This window comes from Danio rerio, chromosome 8, assembly GCF_052040795.2.
Source record: "Danio rerio strain M-AB ecotype USA chromosome 8, GRCz13ab, whole genome shotgun sequence".
NCBI classification, from domain to species: Eukaryota; Metazoa; Chordata; class Actinopteri; order Cypriniformes; family Danionidae; genus Danio; species Danio rerio.
In genome coordinates, this window is record NC_141028.1 from 12,955,001 (window position 1) to 12,980,000 (window position 25,000).

The 25,000-nt window shown below is 34.9% G+C and overlaps 2 protein-coding genes across 4 annotated transcripts in view; both read right to left on the bottom strand.

The window, feature by feature from the left end:
• Nucleotides 1-25,000, bottom strand: part of nr1h5 (nuclear receptor subfamily 1, group H, member 5) — a 612,581-nt gene that overhangs the window by 158,852 nt on the left and 428,729 nt on the right. The window lies entirely within an intron of this gene.
• dennd2c (DENN/MADD domain containing 2C) overlaps nucleotides 1-25,000 on the bottom strand; it is a 57,873-nt gene that overhangs the window by 30,731 nt on the left and 2,142 nt on the right. Inside the window, exons 2-5 of one of the 3 annotated variants that reach the window (XM_087264365.1) lie at nucleotides 16,991-17,970; nucleotides 11,127-11,251; nucleotides 7,860-7,972; nucleotides 5,917-6,084 (exon numbers count right to left, since the gene is read on the bottom strand). In XM_087264365.1, coding sequence (XP_087120491.1) covers nucleotides 5,917-6,084; nucleotides 7,860-7,972; nucleotides 11,127-11,251; nucleotides 16,991-17,802 — 1,218 coding nt within the window. In that variant the 5' untranslated portion in view covers nucleotides 17,803-17,970. Of the gene's footprint in view, nucleotides 1-2,683; nucleotides 2,800-4,253; nucleotides 4,359-5,916; nucleotides 6,085-7,859; nucleotides 7,973-11,126; nucleotides 11,252-16,990; nucleotides 17,971-25,000 lie in introns of those variants that run through there. The other 2 variants (XM_087264367.1, XM_087264366.1) reach the window with 2 other exon arrangements.

The window sequence follows — 25,000 nt, forward strand, 5'->3', positions numbered from 1 at the left end:
TGTACATATAATAATACATATTTACATTTTAAGATTTATTTATAATTTTATCTTATATATAAATATTTTATATATTTATATATTATATATTACTAGCTCACTTTCCCTCCTTTGAATAAAATAAACATTTTCTATACACATATATATATATATATATATATATATATATATATATATATATATATATATATATATATATATATATATATATATATATATATAGATGTATGCATACATAGAGAGAGAGAGAGTTGAGTTGCATATATATATATATATATATATATATATATATATATATATATATATATATATATAGATAGATAAATAGATAGATAGATAGATAGATAGATAGATAGATAGATAGATAGATAGATAGATAGATAGATAGATAGATAGATAGATAGATAGATAGATAGATAGATAGATAGATAGATAGATAGATAGATAGATAGATAGATAGATAGATAGATATTATATGTGATTACTCTTTTAACAGCACTAGTTATATTTATGGTCTGTGATGATATAATATAAAACTATTTTCTAAATAAATTAATAAATAAATAAATAAATAATAACTAAACTAAAACCCATCTAGAGTGTCGAAAAGCATTCACTGCAAGCAATTGAAATATTTAATTTTTAAAAGCTAAAAATACCTGCATGATTTCTATATTTATATTTTTATATTTATGGAAACAAAAGTTTTTTGAAGAAAGACAAGGGGGATATAATCTGAGAGAAGAACAAAATTTTAGGAGGTTGAAAACAAGGACAACTTTAAAAAGTTTGTGTATGTCTGCCTGTGGTGTGAAATTATGGAACAGTCTAGATCAGACTCTCAAACAATGTCAGGATATTAAGATATTAATCAATTTAAAAAGTTGGATAAATAAATATAATTATGAAGGTGATTGAAAAAGGATAAAAAGAGAAAGGTATGATGAAATTTTAATTAATGGCTATTTGCAGTACTATGTTATTATTTTTTCTCTGGGTCTTTGTTATAAAATGTAAAGGTACAAATGGAATCAGACATAAAATTTGTTAGAGATGCCAAAAGGATCAAATATGTCTCATGTAAAAAGAAGAGATAAGTAAAAAAGAAATAAGTTTAAATAATAGATGAATGATGTTTGTGGTAAAAGGGTGGGAAAATAATAAGCTTGTGCTTCATCCCACTCCATTTTTGTTAATGATATTTTATGTATGATATTTTGCTCGAAAATAAATTAATCAAATCAAATATTTATATTTAAAAAGATAAAATAAAACACAAACAAGAGGGAGCATGTAAGTGTAATAAAAAAATGTAAACATAGACTTTATGCAGAAGCTCAATATCAAAATTGGAGTGTTTTACACTTTAACCTAAACTGTCGTTTTTCTTTTTTTTTTCGTTTTATCAGATGAAAACAGTTCCAAACAAAGCCAGAGCAGAACATTTGTGTGTCAGAGGAACACCGAGAATAATGTTTCTTTCCTGAATTACGTTTATTTATTTATTTTTTTAAATTTTAGCCAATTATTCCACAATCTATTAGTAAAGACTGTCATTCACTTTGCTTCTAAATGAACCAGCTATTTTGAACGAATCAATTAGATCAAGGAAATTAATGAAAATGGAGACTTGTCGCAGGGGCAAAGCAGTGGCGCAGTAGGTAGTGCTGTCGCCTCACAGCAAAAAGGTCGCTGGTTCGAGCCTCGGCTCAGTTGGCATTTCTCTGTGGAGTTTGCATGTTCTCCCTGCGTTCGCGTGTGTTTCCTCCGGGTGCTCCAATATCCCCCACAGTCCAAAGACATGCGGTACAGGTGAATTGGGTAGGTTAAATTGTCCATAGTGTATGAGTGTGTGTGTGGATGTGTGTGTGGATGTTTCCCAGAGATGGGTTGCGGCTGGAAGGGTATCTGCTGCGTAAAAAAAACTTGCTGGATAAGTTCGCGGTTCATTCTGCTGTGGTGACCCCTTTTTAATAAAGGGACTAAGCCGACAAGAAAATGAATGAATGAATGAGACTTGTCGCCACCTACTGGCAGTTTGATATTTATCCTTGACAGGCTTACATCTAGCCAAGACAAACACACAAACACACACATGCACACACGAGATATAGTTTTGTTAAAGCCACAATAATTCATTTTTTAAATTAAAATATCCAAAAACCATTAAAACAGTGTTACATATTTCGCTGATTTATGTAAAGCTTAAATACACTAACATTATCCCAAATGTTTCGATGAATGTTCAAATCCAGAGAAACAAGCTAGTCTAACTTAAAGGATGTAATGAAATGAAGACGACGTCGATGACCACGCTCATGCCTTTGTTTGATGTTGCTCTAAAGCCGAAAACTACATACTGTGCCTTTAATATCACACACATTGTTATGTAAATACTACTAGTAAAACTACTAAACAAAAAATTATTAAAAATGACAAAAGCAACTTAATGACTAAGTTAAAAAGAAGCTAGAAACAAACAGCCTAATTCAAGATATATACAGTATAGATAATACTACGGTAACAAGTTACTGATGTTTCACTTGGACTGCATTTACTCTGCAGTAACCACCAAGCAAGCCCAACCTACAGAAAAACTTGACATCAGAACAATTTCCACATTTCTCTCTTGCTGTCTGATGTTAAAATAAGTGGTTTCTACTGAAGAAAGGCAGTGTCTTACCTTCCCTTTCTGCTTGCGCTCTTTATCATGGATCATGATAATGATAATCGTCATGATAATCCTCAACCTCCCATTTCCTGCCACCATCTTCCATTTCTCACCACTTCCTTCCCTCTTCCTCTAAGAGCATCAAAACTGACATTTCAGACCGTTCTCTTTTGTAACATCTTACATTCAGTGCAATTAAGGGCTTGGACAAGAAAAAAAAGGTCTATGTTATATCGAAGTCTTAAGTTATCTTAAACTAAAAACACAGGCTAAGATCTGATGATATGTGTAAAGGCATCAGTCATCAGGTTGCGAGCTTTAAAGCAGATTCATTTAAATCATTTCTAATTGGATTCTCATACAGATTGTCTGTACAGTAATGTGCCATGCAAAAAGGATTAATTCAATAGAGAAGTTTGTTGAAATTGCATGTTGCTAGCATGTTGCTAGTACATTAGCATATTGTTATCATGAATTAGCATGGTTTTAGCATACTGAGAGCCTGATATTACAAGTTTTAAAAGTGAATTAGCATAATGCTAGCATGAATTGGAAAGCCTCTAACATGAATTGGCATGTTGTTATTGTGTTTCTAGCATGAATTAGCATGTTGTTAGCATGTTTTTAGCTTGGATTATTATGTTGTGTCTGTGACTAATTTAATAGAGTAAAGTTTGTTGAAATTGCACACTGTTAGCATGTTGCTAGTACATTAGCATATTATTATCATGCATTAACATGATTTTATCAAACTGACAGCATGATATAAGTTTATAAAGTGAATTAGCATGTTGCTAGCATGAATGGGAAGGCCTCTAGTATGAATTAACATGTTGTTATTGTGTTCTAGCATGTTTCTGGCATGTTTTTAATTTGGATTATCATGTTGTGTCTGTCATGAATTCAACAGAGGAGTAAAGTTTGTTGAAATTGCATGCTATTACCATGTTTTTAGTACACTAGCATATTGTTATCATGAAATAGCATGATTTTAGCATACTGAAAACATGATATTGTAAGTTTCTAAAGAAAATTAGGATGTTGCTAGCATGAATGGGAAGGTCTCTAGTTTGAATTAACATGTTGTTTTTGTGTTTCTAGCATGAATTAGCATGTTGTTAGTATGTTTTAGCTTGGATTATCATGTTGTGTCTGATTAATTCAAGAGGAGTAACGTTTGTTGAAATTGCACACTGCTAGCAATTTCAAGTACATTAGCATGTTGTTTTCATGTTTTTAGCTTGGATTATCAAGTTGTGTCTGAGAACATATTTCTATGATGAATTATTCTGCTGTTACCACATTTTTAGCATGAAAAAACCTGATAGTCAGTTAGCATATTGTTATAATGAATTAACACGTTTCTACTAAACTTAGCAATTTGTTAGCATCAATTAACATATTATATATTTCTAAAGTGACTTAGCATGTTGCTAGCATAGATTGTAAGGCCTCTAGTATGAATTAGCATGGTGTTATGGTGTTTCTAGCATGATAGCATGTTGTTAACATGTTTTTAGCTTGTATTATCATGCTGTGTCTGTGAACATATTTCTAACATTAATTAACCCGCTGTTACCACATTTTTAGCATGAAATAACCTTACAAAGCTGAAAACAGTTGATTATTCAGCAGCGTTCAGTATGATGAACAGCGACTTCATGATAATCCTTAACCTCCCGTTTCCGGCCACCATCATCCATTTCTCACCACTTCCTTCCCTCTTCCTCTATAAGCATTAAAACTGACATTTCTGACCGTTCTCTTTCGTCCTACATTCAATGCAATTGTGGACTAGACAAAAAAAAATTCCTCATGCATCAAAAATGGTTCATTATTTTGCCCTGCAGATTGACATACAGTTAGTTTCCTAATATTTTTGTGGTGCTGATGGCAAAAAGGGTTCTGTTTTGCTTCATTGTGTCGCATTTCTCAAAACATGAAAGTTATTCTTTTTTTTTTTTACTTTTGACTACAGTTTGTGAGATCAAATTTGTACTATAGCTTAATCACCCGAAATTGGCAACAAAGACATGAATCTGTGTCAGGTTGCAACTCAATTCTCCAAAAACTATTCAATAATTAATTTAATTCTCAGGCTATTTTAATTAAGTGTATATAAATTAATTCATTTTTATTTCATGATTATAATTATGTAAAGAAAGTGCAAACATGATCCATATGTTTCCTACAACATCTGGAATGTTATTCTGACATTAAACTGATAATTTGAGCACTTTTATGTCTAAATCAAATTACATTTAAAATATGATTCAATCTACAGAAAGCATTGGAAATGTATTTGTGCGGAAATGTGCATTGGAAATGTGCCGTATTCTTGCAATGACTGCAATGGGGTCCCCAGTGTTTGACGAGGAAAATGATGGCATTTCTCTGAGGCTGTACATACTTACTGTATTTCAAATTGCTTGGTGTTTCATTAAGTGTCTTTTTTCATGTAATCCTTATTACTCAGCTTTTTTGTTCACATTATAGGACTTATGCAATTTTGTTGTTTTCCATAAATGATGTTCCTGAGTATGATTCATGATTATTGACTATTATTGTGATAGTTGTGATCAGCTGTGTGTACCAGCAATAAACTTGTATTATAATAAAGTTGTATTGCTTGATTAGTATGGTGTATGGACTGTTATTGGTGCCTCCTCTTGTCGATTAGCACCACACTTGTTTCACTTGCATAAAAACAAACCATACTAAAACCTTTTTGGAATGCTGAAATGTTTACTGTTAACATTTTAAAAGTTCATTGAGATGGATTGTTGGTGATTGTATGTATGCTAATGGCCAGATTGAGTAGCTATACATGAACAAAGGAACAATAAGACCTGTTAAAAAAGATTTAAGACCTACAACACACCATTTGAGTAGATTTAAAACTTTTTAGGACCCCGCGAACACCCTGATACAATTATGAAGATTTTAAATATATAAAATATGCATTTTAAGTATGCATTAATAACATTAGAATTAAACATGACATTGTTTCTTGTTCAATAATCTACTGTTGTGCTGTAGTGTCATGTTAGTGTGTGTCTTCTGAAAATCATGGTAAAATATAATATTTCCAGCTCCTCTTTATAAAACACTCAGGAATATATTTTGTCATGTCAGGGTGTGTGGTTAAAGTTCACATGCACACAATCAGAGAAACAGGTGGTGACAGACACACGTTGTGCAATGTTTAATGCCACCTGACACAGTGTTTATGTGGGTGGGTTTACCAGGGGTTGCCTGCTTGTCTTGTACAATGCAGCAGGTTTAACTGCTGATGATCTGGGAGAACTGGAGATGGTGCTGCATGTAGGTGATGTTGTTAGTTGTCTATGGTCTCGTCCCACTTTATGTAGCCGGTCTCCATTAGGCAATAGTGTAAAGGGCTTCGGTGAGAGCTGTATATGGTGACAGACAAGAAAAGAATTAGATGGGAAAATAGTTTAGTTTAATATTTAAAAAAGTGGAGTCTATGTACATTATTTATTATTACTGAAACACACAGTTGGAGTAAATAGCTTTAAAGACCACATAAATCTGTAGCTGGCTTTCAGTCCGTGTTAATTACACATTAAAGACATCCATTATGCTTGCAACAGATGCATTTCTTTGATTATTTAAAAATTTTCTTTTTTAAAATAATAAAGTCAATAAAAACGTCAGTAATCTGAAACATTATTGCATTTTTACACCCCCCCCCCCCCCCCCCCCATTTTAATACATTATTAAATAAAAAAATACAGTAAATATTACAATTAAAAGCATTATTTAAAAACATTATTACAATAATTTATATATTTTAATACACTTTTAAATATTACTCAGGGGATGCAATTTCAAAATTTCAGTAACATTACTCCAGTTATGTAACGATGCAGTGCTCAAAAACAATTTCTTGTTATTACCGATGATAAAACAGGTGTAATATTTTTGTGGAAATCATGATCAGTTTGGTTAATTTTACCAACCAACAGCCGCCACTCATTAACTAAATATTAACTGGTCAGATTAATATTAAAATATTATTTAGTAAAAAAAAAATGAACTGACATGTCTATTTTGTGTCTGACACATTAAATATTGCAAATACTTCTTTTAACATGCGAACAACAGCCTACAGAACATATCAACATCTTCACGAGCATCTTCACGCACCTGCAGTGTTTCCAACTGCATAGAAAAACAAAGTAAAGTAAATAAAAAAGAATAAAATAAATAAATAGTCTTGCTATAGATATTTTCATTTAACTTACAAATTTAGATTACAAAATGAAAACACTGACTGAATCCTTTTTAAGAACCGGCTTAGGCTGTTTGTCCAATCATATGTTTTTTTCTTCTTTCATTAAATAAAAATAGCAGGCTACCTCAAATCGATTGCTCCATGGAAAATAGGCCTATGCATTTCATAAATGCTCCTCTGTTGTTCTTAAATCATACAACTCTGTCATCATTTTAATTCAAGTCATTATGTTACAGATTATGTCTTGAGCGTCTGGTTTTACCTTAGAGCTTGCGTGCTTTTATTTCCTTTCTCACTCGTGGTTTATGTGCTCGCACTGCGCGTGATGAAAGATAATGACAAGACGCATATGTTGACTTTGTAAAGTATAGGCTACTATAGCATATAACAAATTTGTTGTTTACACATGATATTGCATTGATTTGCATACATGTTTTGTAAGCTATAAAATGAAAGTCTCAGTTTAGTGCGGAGTTATTATGCAAAAATCAAGAAAATCTTTGGATTTGTTTGATTCGTAGATTATGTAGGCTATTTTAAAAATGGATAGTAAGAGTTACTTAAGAACTAAGAACTATTAATAACTGTAATTTTCCAAATAGAAAAAAAGGTTGATTTGCTGGTTTTACACTAAATCATCAACGGCTTATTTGTTGAGTTTCGTCGGCGCAATAACCTAGTGGTTAGCGCCGACATATGGTGCAATAGCACGTCAGGGCGTCTCGAGTTCGAATCCCGGCTCGAGGACATTTCCCTACCCTACCCCCTCTCTTTCTCTCCCACTTCGCTTCCTGTCTCAACACTGTCCTGTCTAATAAAGGCAAAGATCTTTATTTGTTGAGTTTATGATGAGGACTAATTGCCCAACACTGGATATGATATGGACTAAAAAAACTCATCAAATCAGTATTCATTTAAAAGGACAGTCACCTTGAGCTGTGGCCTTTCTCTTTGTCCAACTGTGTAGTTTCGTTGCCGCCTTATAGGTAAACACATGGGAGAAAGCGTGATATCTTCATATGGGTTTTCTTTTGGCATATCCGCTGCAAACAAATAGTTAAAAAATGTTGAAGATTATAGATAACATTGTAAATCATGCAAAAAAAAATAAACAAAAATCCTCCATAACAATTATGGATGTGTAAATCTACAAGTCAGTGGTCTGTCTGTCTGTCTGTCTGTCTTGAGAAAGCACCCTATAATTACATTTGTTTATAATACACAAAAGTTGACTTTCAAAAGCAGCTAGACAGTCTAATGCAGCGGTACTGAAATGCAGTTATAAAAATTAGACTACATCCTATTCATATCAATCACAAAAAAAACAGGCTAAGATGTGATGAAATGTGTAAAGCCCTCGGTCTGTAAATGGCTGTAGCTGCAGTGTTTTAAAGCAGATTAATTTAAATATTTTAACCGGTTTTCTCTTGAGTCATAGCAACTGTCTTTTCGTTATAGTTATGCCAATGTTTCATGCAAAAAAAGGGATTAAGTCAATATAGAAGTAAAGTTTTCTGAAATTGCAAGTTTCTTGCATGTTTCTAATACGTTAGCGAATTGTTATCACGAATTAGCATGTTTCTAGCATACTTACCATATTACTTGCATCAATTAGCATGATGCTATACAGTATATTTCTAAAGTGAATTAGCATGAACTGGAAGACTTCTAACATGGATTACCAAGTTATTATTACCAAGTTATTGAGCTTCTAGCATGAATTAGCATGTTGTTAGCATGTTTTAGCTTGGATTATCATGTTGTGTCATGTTTTTAGCATGCATTAGCGTTACTAACATAACTTAGAATTACTGTTGGGTTGTTTTAGCATGAATTGACATCACTCACACAAATTAGCATTATAGTTTGAATGTTTTAACATGAGTTAACCTTCTGCTAGCATGAAGTAGCATGTTGTTAGCATGTTTCAGGCTAGGTGCTATCTCTTGCTATTGATAGCTATAGATTGATAAAGGTCTGAAGGTCTTGAACTGGGTGGTTGGTGAAATGCCTTTTGAGATCTACCGTTTAAAAGTTTTGACACCCCTCAATAAAAACATATGCATTATAAAAACTGCTGGCTTCCACACAATCAATTTGTGTTGGGGTTAACAGGAAGGAATGAAGTTAACTTGTTAGTTTTTACAAATTTAAGTGGATTAAATTGAAGTGAGCAAAAAACAATAAAGAATTGTGTCCTTTTGGCTTATTTTAAATAAGTAGTTTGAACAAACTGCGAACATCATTTTTTGAGTGTGTGGTTTTATTTGTACAAGTCATTTTTTGAGTACACTAGCAAATCTTAGCAAGTCTGATCAGTTTGAAAACACATTGCATAAAACCTCAGCTTAGCCTGAAGGTATGAGCAGAGTTTAGCGGTTATAGCTTGAAGGCTCTGTTTAAAATTCAGCTCTATTATATATTTTTTATCAGTTTATCACATATTTAGTACACACTGCATAAAATATCCAAAAATTAGTAGTTTTTCGTATTTTGTGATTCATATTTATTTTTCCCAATTATTTATGCTTTTGAATTAGATTAAGAGACCTTGATCTTTCTTCCAACAGCTTTTAACATTGAGAAGTTTGAAAACATGACTTTTATTAACATTTTTAATAGATTACAATGATATATTGTCTGGGTTGGTGTTGTATATTACGATACAAAAACCTTGTAAAAAGCAAGCGGTAACCTCCTGCTCTTCCTCGGGAAGCCAATACGGAAGTAACTAAAACTGAAATTCATCGACTCGCCTAGAGGGGCTGGCTCCAGGAAGTACAGGTCATTTCTGACTGCAATGGGAAATTGGCCATTTTTACAGCTGATAAAAACATGTTTACAGCCTGGTACAAAAGATGGCTTTAGTGCACATAGCCATGATTAACCTTCATGACAACTGTGAGGAGGGGGGAATTTTTTTTTTAACTCATGTTTTGATTTATTAAGTTATATTAAGTCTGCATAATTAAGGGCGTGGCCACTGGAGTGACAGATAGGTCTCACTACTTGCTGTCTCGTCACCTCAGCTGATTACGGCTAATTAGCCGCTGAGCTCGGCATATACATCTATTTTTTTTTTTGGCTAATGTTTCTTTACACAGTTGCCTTTTGGGATTATTTCCTACAATTATCAGATGATATGGCATGCTGTGTGCACTTAATTGTGCTCACAAACCATTGAAGTTGCCTCCATTTCCCAGGTGATTGAAGTTATATACTTATATTCCATCTCTAAAAATGTATTTGTTTTATTTAAGATAATTTATAATGTTCTTTAGAACTGTAAAGCACTCCAGAATCTGACAGATTGATTAACTGTGGGCTCTAGAACAGTCATCTGAAACGTTGTCATACAGGGTTGTGCCTGGATTTCATCTATAGCCTTGCAATTACTAAAACAGACTATAATTTAAGTGTTTATGTGTATTTCGCGTTGTCCTCCTGTAGGAAAACATCATAAGAACAATGTTTAGTGGCTCTTTGCAGTACAGCAGTGTTTAAACACTGTATTGATATAGTGTACAACCAAGCACATGTGGTCAGAACACAAACGAGTCGCAGGTAATAAAGTATTAAGCGTTTTTCCAAAGTAAAGTCTGTCTAAGCCAGGTCCAAGCAAAATGCCAGCAGGTGTCTGTAGCTCCCCTCACTCTCTGCCTCTCTGCCCTTGTTTGGTATCCTGCCGTGGGTGCGATGACGTGCGAACAAAATGGCAACGGTTGGCCGCGCGTAATTGTAGCTTAATTTGTGCTCTTCAGAAACCTATGGGTGACGTTACGAATACTACAGCCATTTCTTTTACTATGGTAAAATCTGCCAGTACATTTTCTGTTATTTTTAAGAAATATTAATATATATATATATATATATATATATATATATATATATATATATATATATATATATATATATATATATATATATATAACTAAACTACTAAAAAGTCACTTTGTTAAACTGTAGAGTTGAATTTTTTTGCATCAATAGTCGTCAGAGCACAGATCCACATCTCATAATGCAATTCACAAGCATAAAAAAAGAAAACATGTTAATCACAAAATACGGAAACTGTTAAACTGGTATTATATACAGTGCATATGAACTTTTTTTATTTTAAGCTTCATATAATGCAAACATCCGTTTTTTGAGCCTATTTCACAGTAATAACAGTTGGATGATATCAGAATAACTCACAGATGATGTCCTCATAGATGCTGTCTTCAGACAGGGCGTGATAAAGACCCGAGCGGCGGCTCTCCTTCCCCCTAGAGGCCGTTTGGGCTGACAGCCGCACCACATCCTCAAACTCAAATGACTTCCTGTGGAGAAAGAGGACCAAGAGTGTCTGTAGCAGGAACAATCCTTTATAGTGATGACAATTGGTCAATATAACAAAAGAGCCATGTTTTTTAGACATTTATTTTCATTTTTAGAAAACACAATAGAATCAGAAGGGCTACAAAATCAATATTTGGTGAAATAACCTGGAATTTTAGTCACAACTAATTAAACCATTTATTATTTTAATCAATCTGCCAAAAATGCCTCAAATGAGAATATTTTTATTTAACACTGGAAAGAAATATTATCAGATTGTATATAGAATAAATCATATATTAACATTTTACTCAAACACATACATATTAAATGACTGGAAGAGATTGTGTTTGTCTGTGGCAGGAAAATTTCCTGTATATTATATTTTCAGGTCAATTTCAGGTCTCTTTTGTAACTGGAAAGCACTAAAATGCACATACAGTAACATTTCAGTTTAACTTTACTTGTCCCCGAAAGCATTATTGCATTCAATTACTACACAATATGCATCAAAAAGATATAATACAAAACACAGTGTAGTAAAATGCTGATGTGTAATATTCTTGGTAGAAATAAACAGTTTTTTAGATGCAGGAGGAAAATAAATTTTCAGTTTATTGGTTTAACACATTGGCATTTTAAGTGTCTGTGCAGTGGCTGGTTTTTGCAAAAAAAATAAATAAAAAAATAAACAAAAAAAAAAAAGGGGGGGGGATGTTTGAAGTCATTGTCAATATTTATTGGTCTTCTCTCATCACTGCCCGTTAATATAAAATCTGTTTAGGCTAATTTTGCTTTATTCCTAATTTTGCTTTAATTTCTTATAAAGTTAAAAGAAAAAAAATATAATTTATAAAATGACTATTGGTCAAATGAACAAAAAGGATTTAGACATTTTCTTTTCAGACAACGCAATACAATCAGAAGGGCTACGAAATCATTATTAGATTAGGTGAAATAACCCTTATTCTCTGTCACAACCAATTAAACCATTTATTATTTTGATCAATCTGCCAAAAATGCCCCAAAATGACAACATTTCTATTCAACATTGAGAAGAAATATTATCAGATTGTAAATAATAAACCATATATTAACATTTTACTCAAACACATACATATAATGTTCATATTAAGTCTGCATAGGCTAATTTTGTTTTATTCCTATGGTTATCATAGCTGTTTTATTGATATGAGCCAGTTTGTTTTTCAATTGGACAGACAAGTTCCCAAACCTGGCTGTAGTTCCTTAACGTATAACATTGTCAAACAATAAAGCAGAAAAGAAAAAATAATAGACCACTTGCGATTTCTCAGTTTTCCAGGATGTTCAATTTATAATTATGTATTTGAGTAAAAAATACTTTTTTGAAATGTGCTAAAGAAGACATTTCTTATTAATTTAAAAGAAAAAAAAGGTAATTTACAGTATAAAATGACTACTGGTCAAATGAACAAAAAGGAATTAGACATTTATTTTCATTTACAATCAGAATGACTGCGAAATCAGTATTAGGTGAAATAACCCTTATTCTCAGTCACAACCAATTAAACTTTATTATTTTAATCAAACTGCCAAAAATTTACAATATATCTATTTAACATTCAGAAGAAATATATTAAGACTTTATAGAATAAATCACATATTAACATTTTACTTAAACACACACACACACACACACACACACACACACACACACACACACACACACACACACACACACACACACACACACACACACACACACAGTAAATCACTGGAAGAGATAACGTGATTTGAATGATCAGATAGAAAAACAATTAGTGGAAGAAGTAAACAAAAACAGCGTGACCACATGCAAGTCTTCAGAAAGCCCTTGCGTGACCCCTGAAGTCTTCACTGAAACAGAAGTAGGCCGAATGTGAACAATGGGCTGCGATTCTGCCAAAGCACAGCTGACATCACAGCTGGGGACGAGGCCAGACAGCTAAACTATCATCCACTCACAGTTAAACGCTCCCCAGTGTCCTCTGACACAAAGCTGCACAACCCAAAGTATGAAACAAACAAGTACAAGAGTGCATTTTCTAAGAGGGACATTTCACACAGAAATGACTTCAACACTAAAGTAGATATTTCGAAGAATGATGTCATACAATAGTCATTGACTGACATACCATTTTCCCCTACTATTGATATCAATGGCTAGCGGTTACCAACATTTTTAATGGTGAGGATTTTTGGATGAACTATAGTTGCGTCCCAAATGACAGATTATACTCTATGGCTTTTGGTTGTTTTCACATGACGTCACTGATGATGACCGATATTCAGATGGAGGGCAGGAAGTGATTCTTCTACATAGGAATCACTATCAGAACATCAAAATCTTTCTGTTTTATGTTGTTTTTAATTGTTTAAATTGGCCAAAATAAGAAATGCCGAGCACTGTAAAATACTTGCTTACACAAAAAACGCAGAAACGGTTTCGCTATTTTGGCATGAAATGCTCTTATATTTTTTTCAAATGATAGTTGTTGGCCATTTCAACAGAAACAATCTTTCACGTTGATTGCAACATATACATAAATATACAAAGATTTTAGTATTTTGAGAGCATAAAGAGGCTAAATAATTCAAATCATTCACCTTCATGAAATTGGGCAGACATAAATATATTAAAGCACAAAGAAAACGACTTTACTAAACAGGATTGTTTATAAGATTATTTAACTCAACATCATTTACAAATCCTCATTTCATTCTAAACCTGTAAGACTGACTTTCTTTTTAGTGAAACATAAAAGAAGATATTTTGAAGAATGGATTTTTCCCTTGTATTATGACAGTCAAATGTGGGAAAAGGGCGAAGCAGTGGCGCAGTAGGTAGTGCTGTCGCCTCACAGCAAGAAGGTCGCTGGGTCGAGCCTCAGCTCAGTTGGCGTTTCTGTGTGGAGTTTGCATGTTCTCCCTGCGTTCACATGGTTTCCTCCAGGTGCTTCGGTTTGCCCCACAGTCCAAAGACATGCGGTACAGGTAAATTGGGTAGGCTACATTGTCCATAGTGTATGAGAGTGTGTGTGTGAATGAGTGTGTGTGGATGTTTCCCAGAGATGGGTTGCGGCTGAAAGGGCATCCGCTGCATAAAAACTTGCTGGATAAGTTGGCGGTTCATTCCGCTGTGGCGACCCGGATTAATAAAGGGATTAAGCCGACAAGAAAATGAATGAATGAGTGTGGGAAATGTTGGAATATATAGCCATGCGTGTTCAAGAGAAAAGGTCAGGAGAGGTTTTTCTTCAATGTCAAAAGTCGTAACAATTTATTGGATACAAATGAATAATTCGATGACAGAGCTCTGGGTTACGTTACCCCAATGCAATACAAGAATTACATTCAAGAGGTTCGCAACTAACATACGTTTCCTGACTTCACCATATATACACAACCGACCTTAACAGGTGGAGTTTTGGTGTAACGTCACTTGTCAGTCATTGCTCAGTCCTCCATTGGCCACACCTTCGACATACTTCCTCTTTTTCTACGAATTCTCTGCCCAACAACAAAGTATACATCTTTCTGCGTTCTGTGTTCAGTTTTAACACCTCTCTTCAGACAGGAAGTTTCTGCAGAGCTGAATTTAATTTTGGACCCGCATCTATCTACTTCTGCAAAAATGCTAATTAGTATGAACAGCACTCACCCACAACATTAAAAGTTCAGTTAATATATGACCCTTACATGACCAATACAAATAATTGTTTGATTAAAAGAAAAAGAGACAAAAATAATAAAAAATGGTTCCTATTATTATAGAAAATATTTGGAAATTTGGAATGTTCTTCAGGAATTTATTGAACCACAAAAGGCTCATGAAGAGGAGTAAATGTTGACAGTCTCTTTTTACAGTATTTTTCCAAATGAAAAGCCTCTAAAAGCCTCTATATATTGCTGCCTTAAATGTTTACGTTGAATCAAATTAACTTTTATAGTCACAATAACTTACATCAATCAAACTGACTAAAAATGTTTAGTTGAACACTTGTTTTTATGACTTTTTGTCACAGAATTTCTCACAGTGTATAATATTCTGACTTCACTGAAAGTCTATGATATTACTTAAATTTGATCAAAGAACTATTTATAAAAGTAACAGCACACCTCAACATTCCACATGATTCAAGCCATCAAGGTGAGGCATGTCAGTTTGAAAACGTTTTAGGCCAACACCTATTGTTCGAGGGGATATATCATTTGAGACCAGGTCGAACAGGTTTTGAAAGCCAGCAAAACGCTATTTATGAAAAGTTATCAAACTGTTTTGCACAGCGTAATTATATGAGGAGGTTATTCGATCACCTATAGCAAGTTTCTGGCTCTTTCCTTTTATTAAGACAACAATTTAATGGCAAGATATTGTCACCAAAATGAAAGTTCTTGAGATGTTTGTTCAAAACCCAAAACACAGAAATGCTTCATTTAAATGAGAGATTGTTTAGCATCAGAACTGAAAAAGTGGGTCAGTGCAATAGTGGAAATTGCATCATATGAATATATAGAGTTGAATAGCAGTAGAAAAAAAAGGGCGCAAAGAGAATTTCGGGATGTACAACACAATACAAGTTAAGACTGAATAGACAGCAATTCTATGACTAATCTTGTACTTCATCTGTATTTTCTGTTTGCCTCCCACCCTTCTCTTTATACTTCTTGCACTACACAGAAACGCCTGTAAGAACTTGACTGCTGTGAGTGATTACCTCAATTTTTTAAATGCAAAATCTGACCAGTTTTATTTATGAAAAAGCAATTTAAAGGATAGTTCACCCAAAGATTGAAATTCTGTCATCCTTTACTCACCATTCACTTGCTCAAAGCTGATTCGAGTTTCTTTTTTCTGTTGAACACAAAAGAAGATTTGGACCTTGTTTTTTTCCCTACTATGGAAGTCAATGGGTACCATCTAGGGCTGGGCGATAAAATTGGTGTCAGTATTTACTCATACACTACGGACAATTTAGCCTTCCCAATTCACCTGTACCGCATGTCTTTGGACTGTGGGGGAAACCGGAGCACCCGGAGGAAACCCACGCGAAGGCAGGGAGAACATGCAAACTCCACACAGAAACGCCAACTGAGCCGAGGTTCGACCCAGCGACCCTCTTGCTGTGAGGCGACAGCACTACCTACCTATATGCGCCACTGCCTCGCCTTTGATGTTTACTATATCATTATTATTGACATCTTACAGATGTTGATCTACTTTTACCATTGCACACACTTTGTAACATTTTATTTATTAAGTTCAAGAGTCTCTTTAACACTTATGTTTATTTTATTATCAAGAGATAAGATACTTTGTTTAAATATTTTTGCTTTTGGCTATTAAAACGATTTGCCTTAGTAAAGTTGTTAAATTAAAATAAATTGGTTAAATAAAAAAAACTAATATTCCTAAATGTACAGGTAAAAATATTCAATAATTATTGATATTGAATGATATGAAACATGATATTGTGATAATTTTTTGCAATATCACCCAGCCCTAGCAATATCAACCATTCTTTAAAAATATCTTCATGTTCAACAGAAAAATGAAACTGAAAGAATTAAAACCACATGAGAGAGAGTAAATGATGAGGTAACTTTCATTTCTGGGTGAACCATCCCTTGTGTTTGCAGTTGTTGGATGTTGCACATTTCCCTTCTTAAGTTTGGGATTAACTGTATAATGTGATATGCATGCTGGGAAAAGCATTCACCTGTTCTTTCGGTGTCTGGAAAACCCATTGACAGTGTTGACTGGACAAGGAGGAGGTGGACAGCTGGGTGGCTTTAAGATGATGTCATGCTTCCGCACTTGATTCAATTTGCTAACAGCTGGAGTCTGGTTCTCCGGTTGGATCCACTGGTTGGTAGGACTGCTTGCACCCTTGTATTGGAATGTGCGCTGTGGTTTAGGTGGAGGAGAAGACGGTCCAAAGTCAAGTCCCTTAGTCATTAGCGAGGAATCCTTCTCCCTCTCCCAGAAAGATTCATCCGCCTCCAGTCGTTTCCAGAAACCCCTGGAGGTGTAAAAGTTACCCGGAGGTAGCGACGCCTCTGGATCATCTACACACTGAGGTAGAGATGTAATTTCCACATTTGAAAAATGGCTGGAGTTGATATTATTGATTTTAACATTCGGTTTAGCCACTTGGACTTGTGATACAGTGCTTGGGGTAACACATTTATTTAAATGATCTCGATTTCTTGGGAAATTAGGCTTGACTTCAGGAGTAACTGGTTTGAAAGTCTTCAGGTTTTCCCTGAAATCCAAACCCATACTTTTGGCTTTAAATACAGTTGCTTTGTTACGACCTCCATCACTGGAGTCAAGTCCGTTTCCAAGAAGGTCCTCTGAAAGCCTGCGAGAAGCAAGGGTTCGCTGGGTCTGGACTTTCCCACTCCGGATGTCCTCCTGCTGGCTCAATCCCTCCCATTGTGAGATTTTCTGCTTGATGTTGACGCCAGGCTCTCGCGTCTTTCCTCCTGGTCCTCCTTTTTTCTCATGGTCCACTCCAAGGGCCAGCATGACGACGAGACTGCCGTCACACCGCAGGACTGTCTGACATTGCAAGCCTATCAAGGAAGAAGCCCTTCCTCTGCAGTGCAAGTTGGTTAATAAGTTCACCCAAGACACTGCTTCCTGCAGGACAGCTATGTCTTCAGTTGCTCTGCCATCCTTCCTTACCTTTGGAGCCTGTGAAGAAAAAAAGCAAGTGGGTTCAGCTGCAAACACTATAATATACAAGAGGTGTTAGTTTTGAATGGTGAAAAATGAAACTGTCAATACGGCTGCTCTAGCAAACAAAGCTCCTTCAGGGCTCGAAATTAACCTTTTTGCTTGGTAGCACCAGTGCTATAACTTTAAAAATTTAGGCGCATCAGCCAAAATCTAGTCGCACCCACCAGTTATAAGCACCGTTAGTACAAGTTTTATACAAACATATTTATTGCATTTGAAATCAAAAGTAATCAAACTAACAAGCAAAAAAATATATATGCAAGCGTAAGGAAAATATGTCTGAACGAAATACCGTTTTCACAAGAAAATAGATATTTATAACATAACTGAGTGACCAAAAGATCCACGGACCGCTCACCAGCCCTGCACGCACGGCTTGACATGAACGAATCTGTTAACGGTATAACTGTGCTGTTCTCACGGATGGTGTCTGATATTACACTGATGCTTTTGACATATACTGTACCTTGTTATATGCATACGTCTTGTTAATAGAAATACCTGTCGTTTCATGATTAGCCATATTAGTTTACTCAGTGCAAGCCCGTTTGCGATGATGTACGTGGTGTTCAATTTTACATATAGCTTGCACGGCGGACAGCATCTGGCGATTAAATGAAGGATTAAACAGAAGCTCTCGTGCTAGATGTGGCAAAAAGTTACCTGAAAATTCCATCCCACAGACTTTTCATAGCGGACTTGAAGCTAATGGAAGTCTTTTATCCACTCTTGGAAAAGTGTAGATGGTGGATTAACATTCAGCACATGATCACTAATAAGATGTGTCATTATTTGTAACTTTAGCTGCCATGATTTCTAAAACAAAATCTGTCGGTTCATTCTCATCTTCAGCGCTTTACAATTTTTAGCGGTAGCAGCTCTCTCTGTCATCCCAAGCCAGAGGGCGTTGACTGAGTGATTGACAGCTGATATTTCAGTGCTAGAGCAGTGGGCCAATAAAAAGAGCGCAAAGGTAGGGCAAGCATTACGGACTTGGCTTTGTTTACTGCAGCAAGTTGACATGGCAACTGTTTTAAACCATTCCTGAGCGCTGCGTTTCGCGTTTCAAGTGCAGATGCATTCTGCGTGAATGTCTCCCAAATTTGCACATGTGGTGAACATTTTGCTGTAAAAACTGGTCGCACACAACAATTTTATGCACTCGCACAAATGCTCCCAAATATATTTTGAGGTTGCATAGATAAAATTTCGGGCACATATGCGACCAAAATGGTCGCAATTTTGAGCCCTGCCCTTCTAGTAAAGGAGCCAATCATTGATCGCTATAGATTGGCGATTCTCTGTGGAAGGAGCTTGGTCCAGTCCAGAATGTGAGCTCTCAACAACAGTTTCTGCAGCTTCATTACTATGAACCCTCTAGGGTCAGTAAACGCAATGGATTCTCAGTGAATACTTGCGTCACAGACAAGAGAAATATATATACATGGTGCTTAAAACTTTTTAAGGGCACCTATTTTACCCGTTTTTTAAGATTTAAAATAATTATTTTGTGTCTCCAGAATGTGTCTGTAAAGTTTCAACTCAAAACACCCATCAGATTATTTATTATACCTTTCAGAATATTGGAATTTTCTGCTTTGAACACAATGTTGCTGTTTTTGTTGCCTGTGCCTTTAATGATAGTTCTTCCCACCCACCGATCCTGCGTGCCTGTCAGAGTGTGCCTCAATCTCTGGCTGCATCAGATAAACAGCACAGTGACAGACATAAAGGAAGCAGATCTCACGTAATTTTTGTGAGAAAGATTACAGCAAGAACTTTCCCAATGATTATTTGATGTATTTGTTCTTCGTTGTAGTTAATTCAAGCCTTTCTGCAATGAGGAGTCACACAAAATGTTGTTAAAAAAGTTGTTAAAACTGGGTTTGAAGCATTTCTTCTTTTATAATTGCACTGACATGCAGCTGTGGTGATAAAGACGATAAAAATCGCTGTAATTCATCACAAACTTGCACTCTTATAAAACATTTGAAATTCGTAAAATTCATTCTTTATCAAATTTGATGATGATTAATGATCACAGCGAGCCGAACAGATCTTTTAATCCCAGTTGTTTTGCGGACGCACTGTCTTGTTAATATGATTATACGCATTTCTATGGAGACATGTTAATATGCGGCTGTCAATCAATTCGGTGGGTGGAGAAACCGCACTCCTACGTCACGTTGAGGACGACCTCAAAATGAGAGGGATTTGGATCGTATTTTAACATGAGGGAATTTAAAAAATGAGACTTATTCAGTTTATCTCACTCTATTTTGACTATTACAGAAGTTATACAGTTTGATTGACAGGATGACATTTGATCACATCCTCCATAATCAGTCATAAAGAAAATATGTGTTGTGATCTTGTTCCCTTCCAGCCCACATGTCTATTAGCATGGGCAACCTTTTGTCATGATCCGAATGCTAAGAGACAGAACTTAAGAAACTGTTTAATTGTCAATTAAATTTAATTTGGTGATTAAAAATATGAAATTTTATTAGCAAAAAATAGCTTTGAAAAAATTGATGTTTCATCTTTCAAAGAGATAACACTGCACTTGCATTATCAAAGTGTTACAAAAATGGCCCCCAAGTGAAATATCTTAAAGGGACTTTGGGTTCAACTGACACACACACACAAAATGTGATGTTCCCAGCATTCTGCATAAATGCAGGAAACCAAAGATCGTCCCTGTCAAGGTCAGCAGTGAAACCAAAAATAAAAGCCCTAACAAAGAGGAGATGACAACGACAGGAACACGGGAGAAGACAAAGCATCATGGGGGCCTCCGTCCCCAGGAACACCCACCCTCTCCAGCTGGGCCCGTCCAAAGCACTGCCATGCATTAACACACTTGAGCATAATGTAATTCAATTTCACTCCTCTCCAAAAGCTTCTTTCAGAATAGGACTGGCATCCCAAGTATTTCCACATCCATAGAAAGGCTTCATTGTGGCACAAGAGTGAGCGCTGAGAATATCAATGAGGAAAATATGCACCATTTCATGCAAGTTTCTAAATGCTGGTCAAATTGACAAGAAAAAAAGAGGCCACTTGAAATTCCATCTACTGTAGCAGGGATGAATCTGGCAGCTCTAACGCGAGCCAAAGTGTTTTGGACACGTTGCACATTACGCAGAGTGAGGACATGCTGAAATTCCTTGGCGCGATGATCGAACGACATAACAATTCGGTAAATATGACCACATTTGATCAGCCGGGCCTGAAAATGATGCCTTTGTTCTGAATGACCTACATCTAACGTACGCACTGGAATCTCTCCCATGATTGGAGCCAGATCCCTTCCCCCTTGATCATCACATCCACTGACCCACTTGTGTCTGTGTGTGTGCAGGAAGGCCTTGCCTATGTTTCCTGATTCACAGGAAGAGCAGATCAGCAGAATGTCCAAAAAACGATGCTTTCGCTAATTAATCGGGTGTAGTATTTCAGTGCTTGTTTTTTTGTGTGTGTGAGTGACTCAGATGTCTGGCATGAAATCGAACAGTCTGAAATGGGTTGTGCAATATGACAAAATACACTATAAAAATATCTATTAATGAATTGTTTCTGTATTATTGTGTTTTCGGTTTATTTACGGTTGTGAATTGCAATTATTGATCTCTGCTCTGTCCACTTTTGATGTTGAAACTGCAACTCTACAGTCAAACAAAGTGACTTTTATTGACATTTTAAAAATAATATAATGTATAAGAAGTTATATATAGAGAAATAAGTCTATATAATAACAGAAAACCTACTAGCAGTTCAATACAAGGTTTTTGTCCCGTAATATACAACAATAACCCAGACAGTATATCCCTTTACACCATTAAAAATGTCAAAAACAAACTTTTTCAAGGTTAAAAGTTGTTGGAAAAAATGATCAAGGTCCCAAAATGCAATTTAAAAGCATAAATAAACAGGGGGAAATAATAACACAAATCACACAATAGGAAAAACTGCTAATTTACAGATTTTTTTTTTTTTACATAAGCTATGTTTCCATCTAAAAATGCGAATTAAGTTTATGCGCAAAATTAGATTATCACATAAAATATGTGCGAATAAAGCAGTTTCCATCCAACGAGTCAAAGAGAACAAAATCGTCACTTTATGATTATCTTGCGCCAAATATCAAAAATAAAAACAGAATTTGCTGCGATAGGCGGATAGCTGCGTGAATCCTTTCTTCATTTAATAAAAAACTTGCGCCTCAGAAGAGGATATCGACACGCAATGAATGAGTGGTGCTGTTTGAAGGCATGAGACGGAAGGCAGGAGAACACTCCTGACAGTTTTGGAGGTAATTAATAATATAATAACACTAATACTGAAACGGTTATGGCATTTTAGAATTTTAGAGTTTTACTCGTAGTTGTGCTCGGCTGGTTTGTCCATTCACAAACATTTTTATCATCACATGATCTTTTATAACAAAATCACATGACCTTTTTAATGTGCATACTGGAATTTTGATAAAAGTGTTTCCATCGTAGTTTATGCGCATCTTTTCTTATTAAATTAAAAGTTTACCCTACTCAGTTATGTGGATACGTTTTTTAATGTGCATTTTCAAAATGTATGTGCACGTTGGCATTTTCATCAACCAAATTTTTATGCGCATTTCCAAAATGCGCATAAAAATGGGTGGTTGGAAACATAGCTAGTGTATAATATGTAGGCTAGGGCGGTAATATGGTATACCACGGGATCTAAAAATAGCAACGGTATCAGTTTTAATACAGTTATACTATCATAAAAAACAATGCACTTATATAGGAGACAAGGATTAAATACTAAATATAATTTATTTAATGCCTAAACATGCGTACGCATGGTTGTCATCACGGGACAACATGGAGGAGATAGAGAGAGGTGGGGAAAGATGGCAAGTCACGCACCAAGTGACCTGGTCTCAAAAAAGAACAACGAGGCAATTTGCAAACTGTGCAACAAAAACGTGACCGCGAGAGATGGAAATACCTCGAACCTAAGGTTGTATACGGTATTGAATTTCTGAATGGTTCAGGCACAAGCCAACAGTTTCTTGACGCTGTCTGAGCCTCATAGTTTTATTATTATGCAGGGTAAATCCGTATACCGTGTTAAAATAGGGAGGAGGTTTGACGGTATCAAAATCTGGATACCGCCCAAGCCTAATCATATTGACAAAATAAAAAATCTATGCTCTATCATTTATTTTGTGACATCACAAAATGTAAATTATATATTTTTTCTCCAAGAATTTTAAGAGGAGAGAATGTATCTTGAAATTACAATGCTTACATTCTGCATCTTATTTTGACATTGAGCATAAAATCATTAGTTTCTGAAAAGTGTTTTATACTTTATAAAGATTTATTTTATATTTCTACATCTTTAATCAAACATTTGCCCTAAATAAAGAGAGAAATATGATCCCATAATTTCTAAAATATCAGCCTTTACCAAAAGATTGATATGTCATCATATGACATATGATTGTTATGGTAAAAGTACCAGAATTAATACATATACAATGAAAATATGAAGTGTAAGTCCAATTTATTTAAAATAAAAAAAAAGCTTTATTTTGATTATGTTTGAATACTAAATTGTCTTAATTTTTTGAAGACCGCCATCAAATATTTCAGAATCTTATTTAGTGATTTCTTTTGAATTTTTTTTTTTTTTTTTACAAGTGTAGTGGTGCAACAGGATTATGTTGGTTAGATTTTTTTGTAAACCAACATCGCTGCGTGTGTAAACCATTATTTAAAACAGTAAAAATATGGTCGACCATTTGGTAGAGCAGGCAGTTAAAGGGATAATGTTAAGTTATGATTGAACTGCATCTTGATATAGTTATGAAATAGTTTGACAAGCAGGAAATATTCATGGGCCTATGACATCACCACATTGAAATGATCTATATACCGTAGTATGTAAAAAAAATAAATAAATAAATAAAGTAATACAGGAGTGGTACAATATTGATGATATTGGTGATATTTATCATTATCAGGACATGAGATGACCTTCATTTGCAGTCAGAATTATTGGTCTCCCTGTATATTTTTCCCCAATTTTTGTTCAACAGAAAGAAGATTTTTTCAACACATTTCTAAACAATATTTTTAACAGCTCATTTCTAAGAACTGATTTTATTTTATCTTTGCCATGTTGATCGTATATAATATTTTACTAGATATTTTTAAGTACTAATACTCAGCCTAAAATGCGATTTAAAGGCTTAACTGTTAATTAGGCAAGTTAGGGTAATTAGGCAAATGATTGTACTGTATAATGATGGTTTGTTCTGTAGACAATCCAAAATAATATTGCTTAAGGGACTAATAATATTGACCTTAAAATGTTTTTTTTTAATGTAACTTTTTTATTCTAGCCAAATGAAATTATTTAAGGACTTTTATTAGAAGAAAAAAAAGGAAATACTGTGAAAAAAATGCTTGCACTGTTAAACATAATTTGGGAAATATTTAAAAAATATGATGATTTTTGTCATAATGCAGGGCCCTATCTGGCATGAAATCTAACACAGTCTGAAATGGCCTGTGTGTAGGTTTGGATGGAGCAGACCAGTGGTTAATTACAACTCTACTGCAGTAAAAGATCATCCTGACTACACATTCCCGACTGCATACGAGTAGGAAGTTCTTATGACGTTCCCAACAAACTGAGAGGTGGATTAAATTCTCTCTTTTTTTTTCTCCAAGCCACCTGCTGCTTCCAGGTTCACCAACAGAGCTCTGAATTTGGGGTTTCGGTGATCAAAAGAGTCATCAGCAACCGCAGACGTACACAAAACACCCCTACAATGTCAACCAGACACTAGCATTAACCCAGCCTTCAAATGGTAGACAATCAAGACATAAATAAACTATAATATTACCACCTCTGACAGGTTATCCACCTACCGCGGGTACTTGTGCATGAGCGGACAAGCTTTTGGGTGGGGTGGATCAAGAGGGTG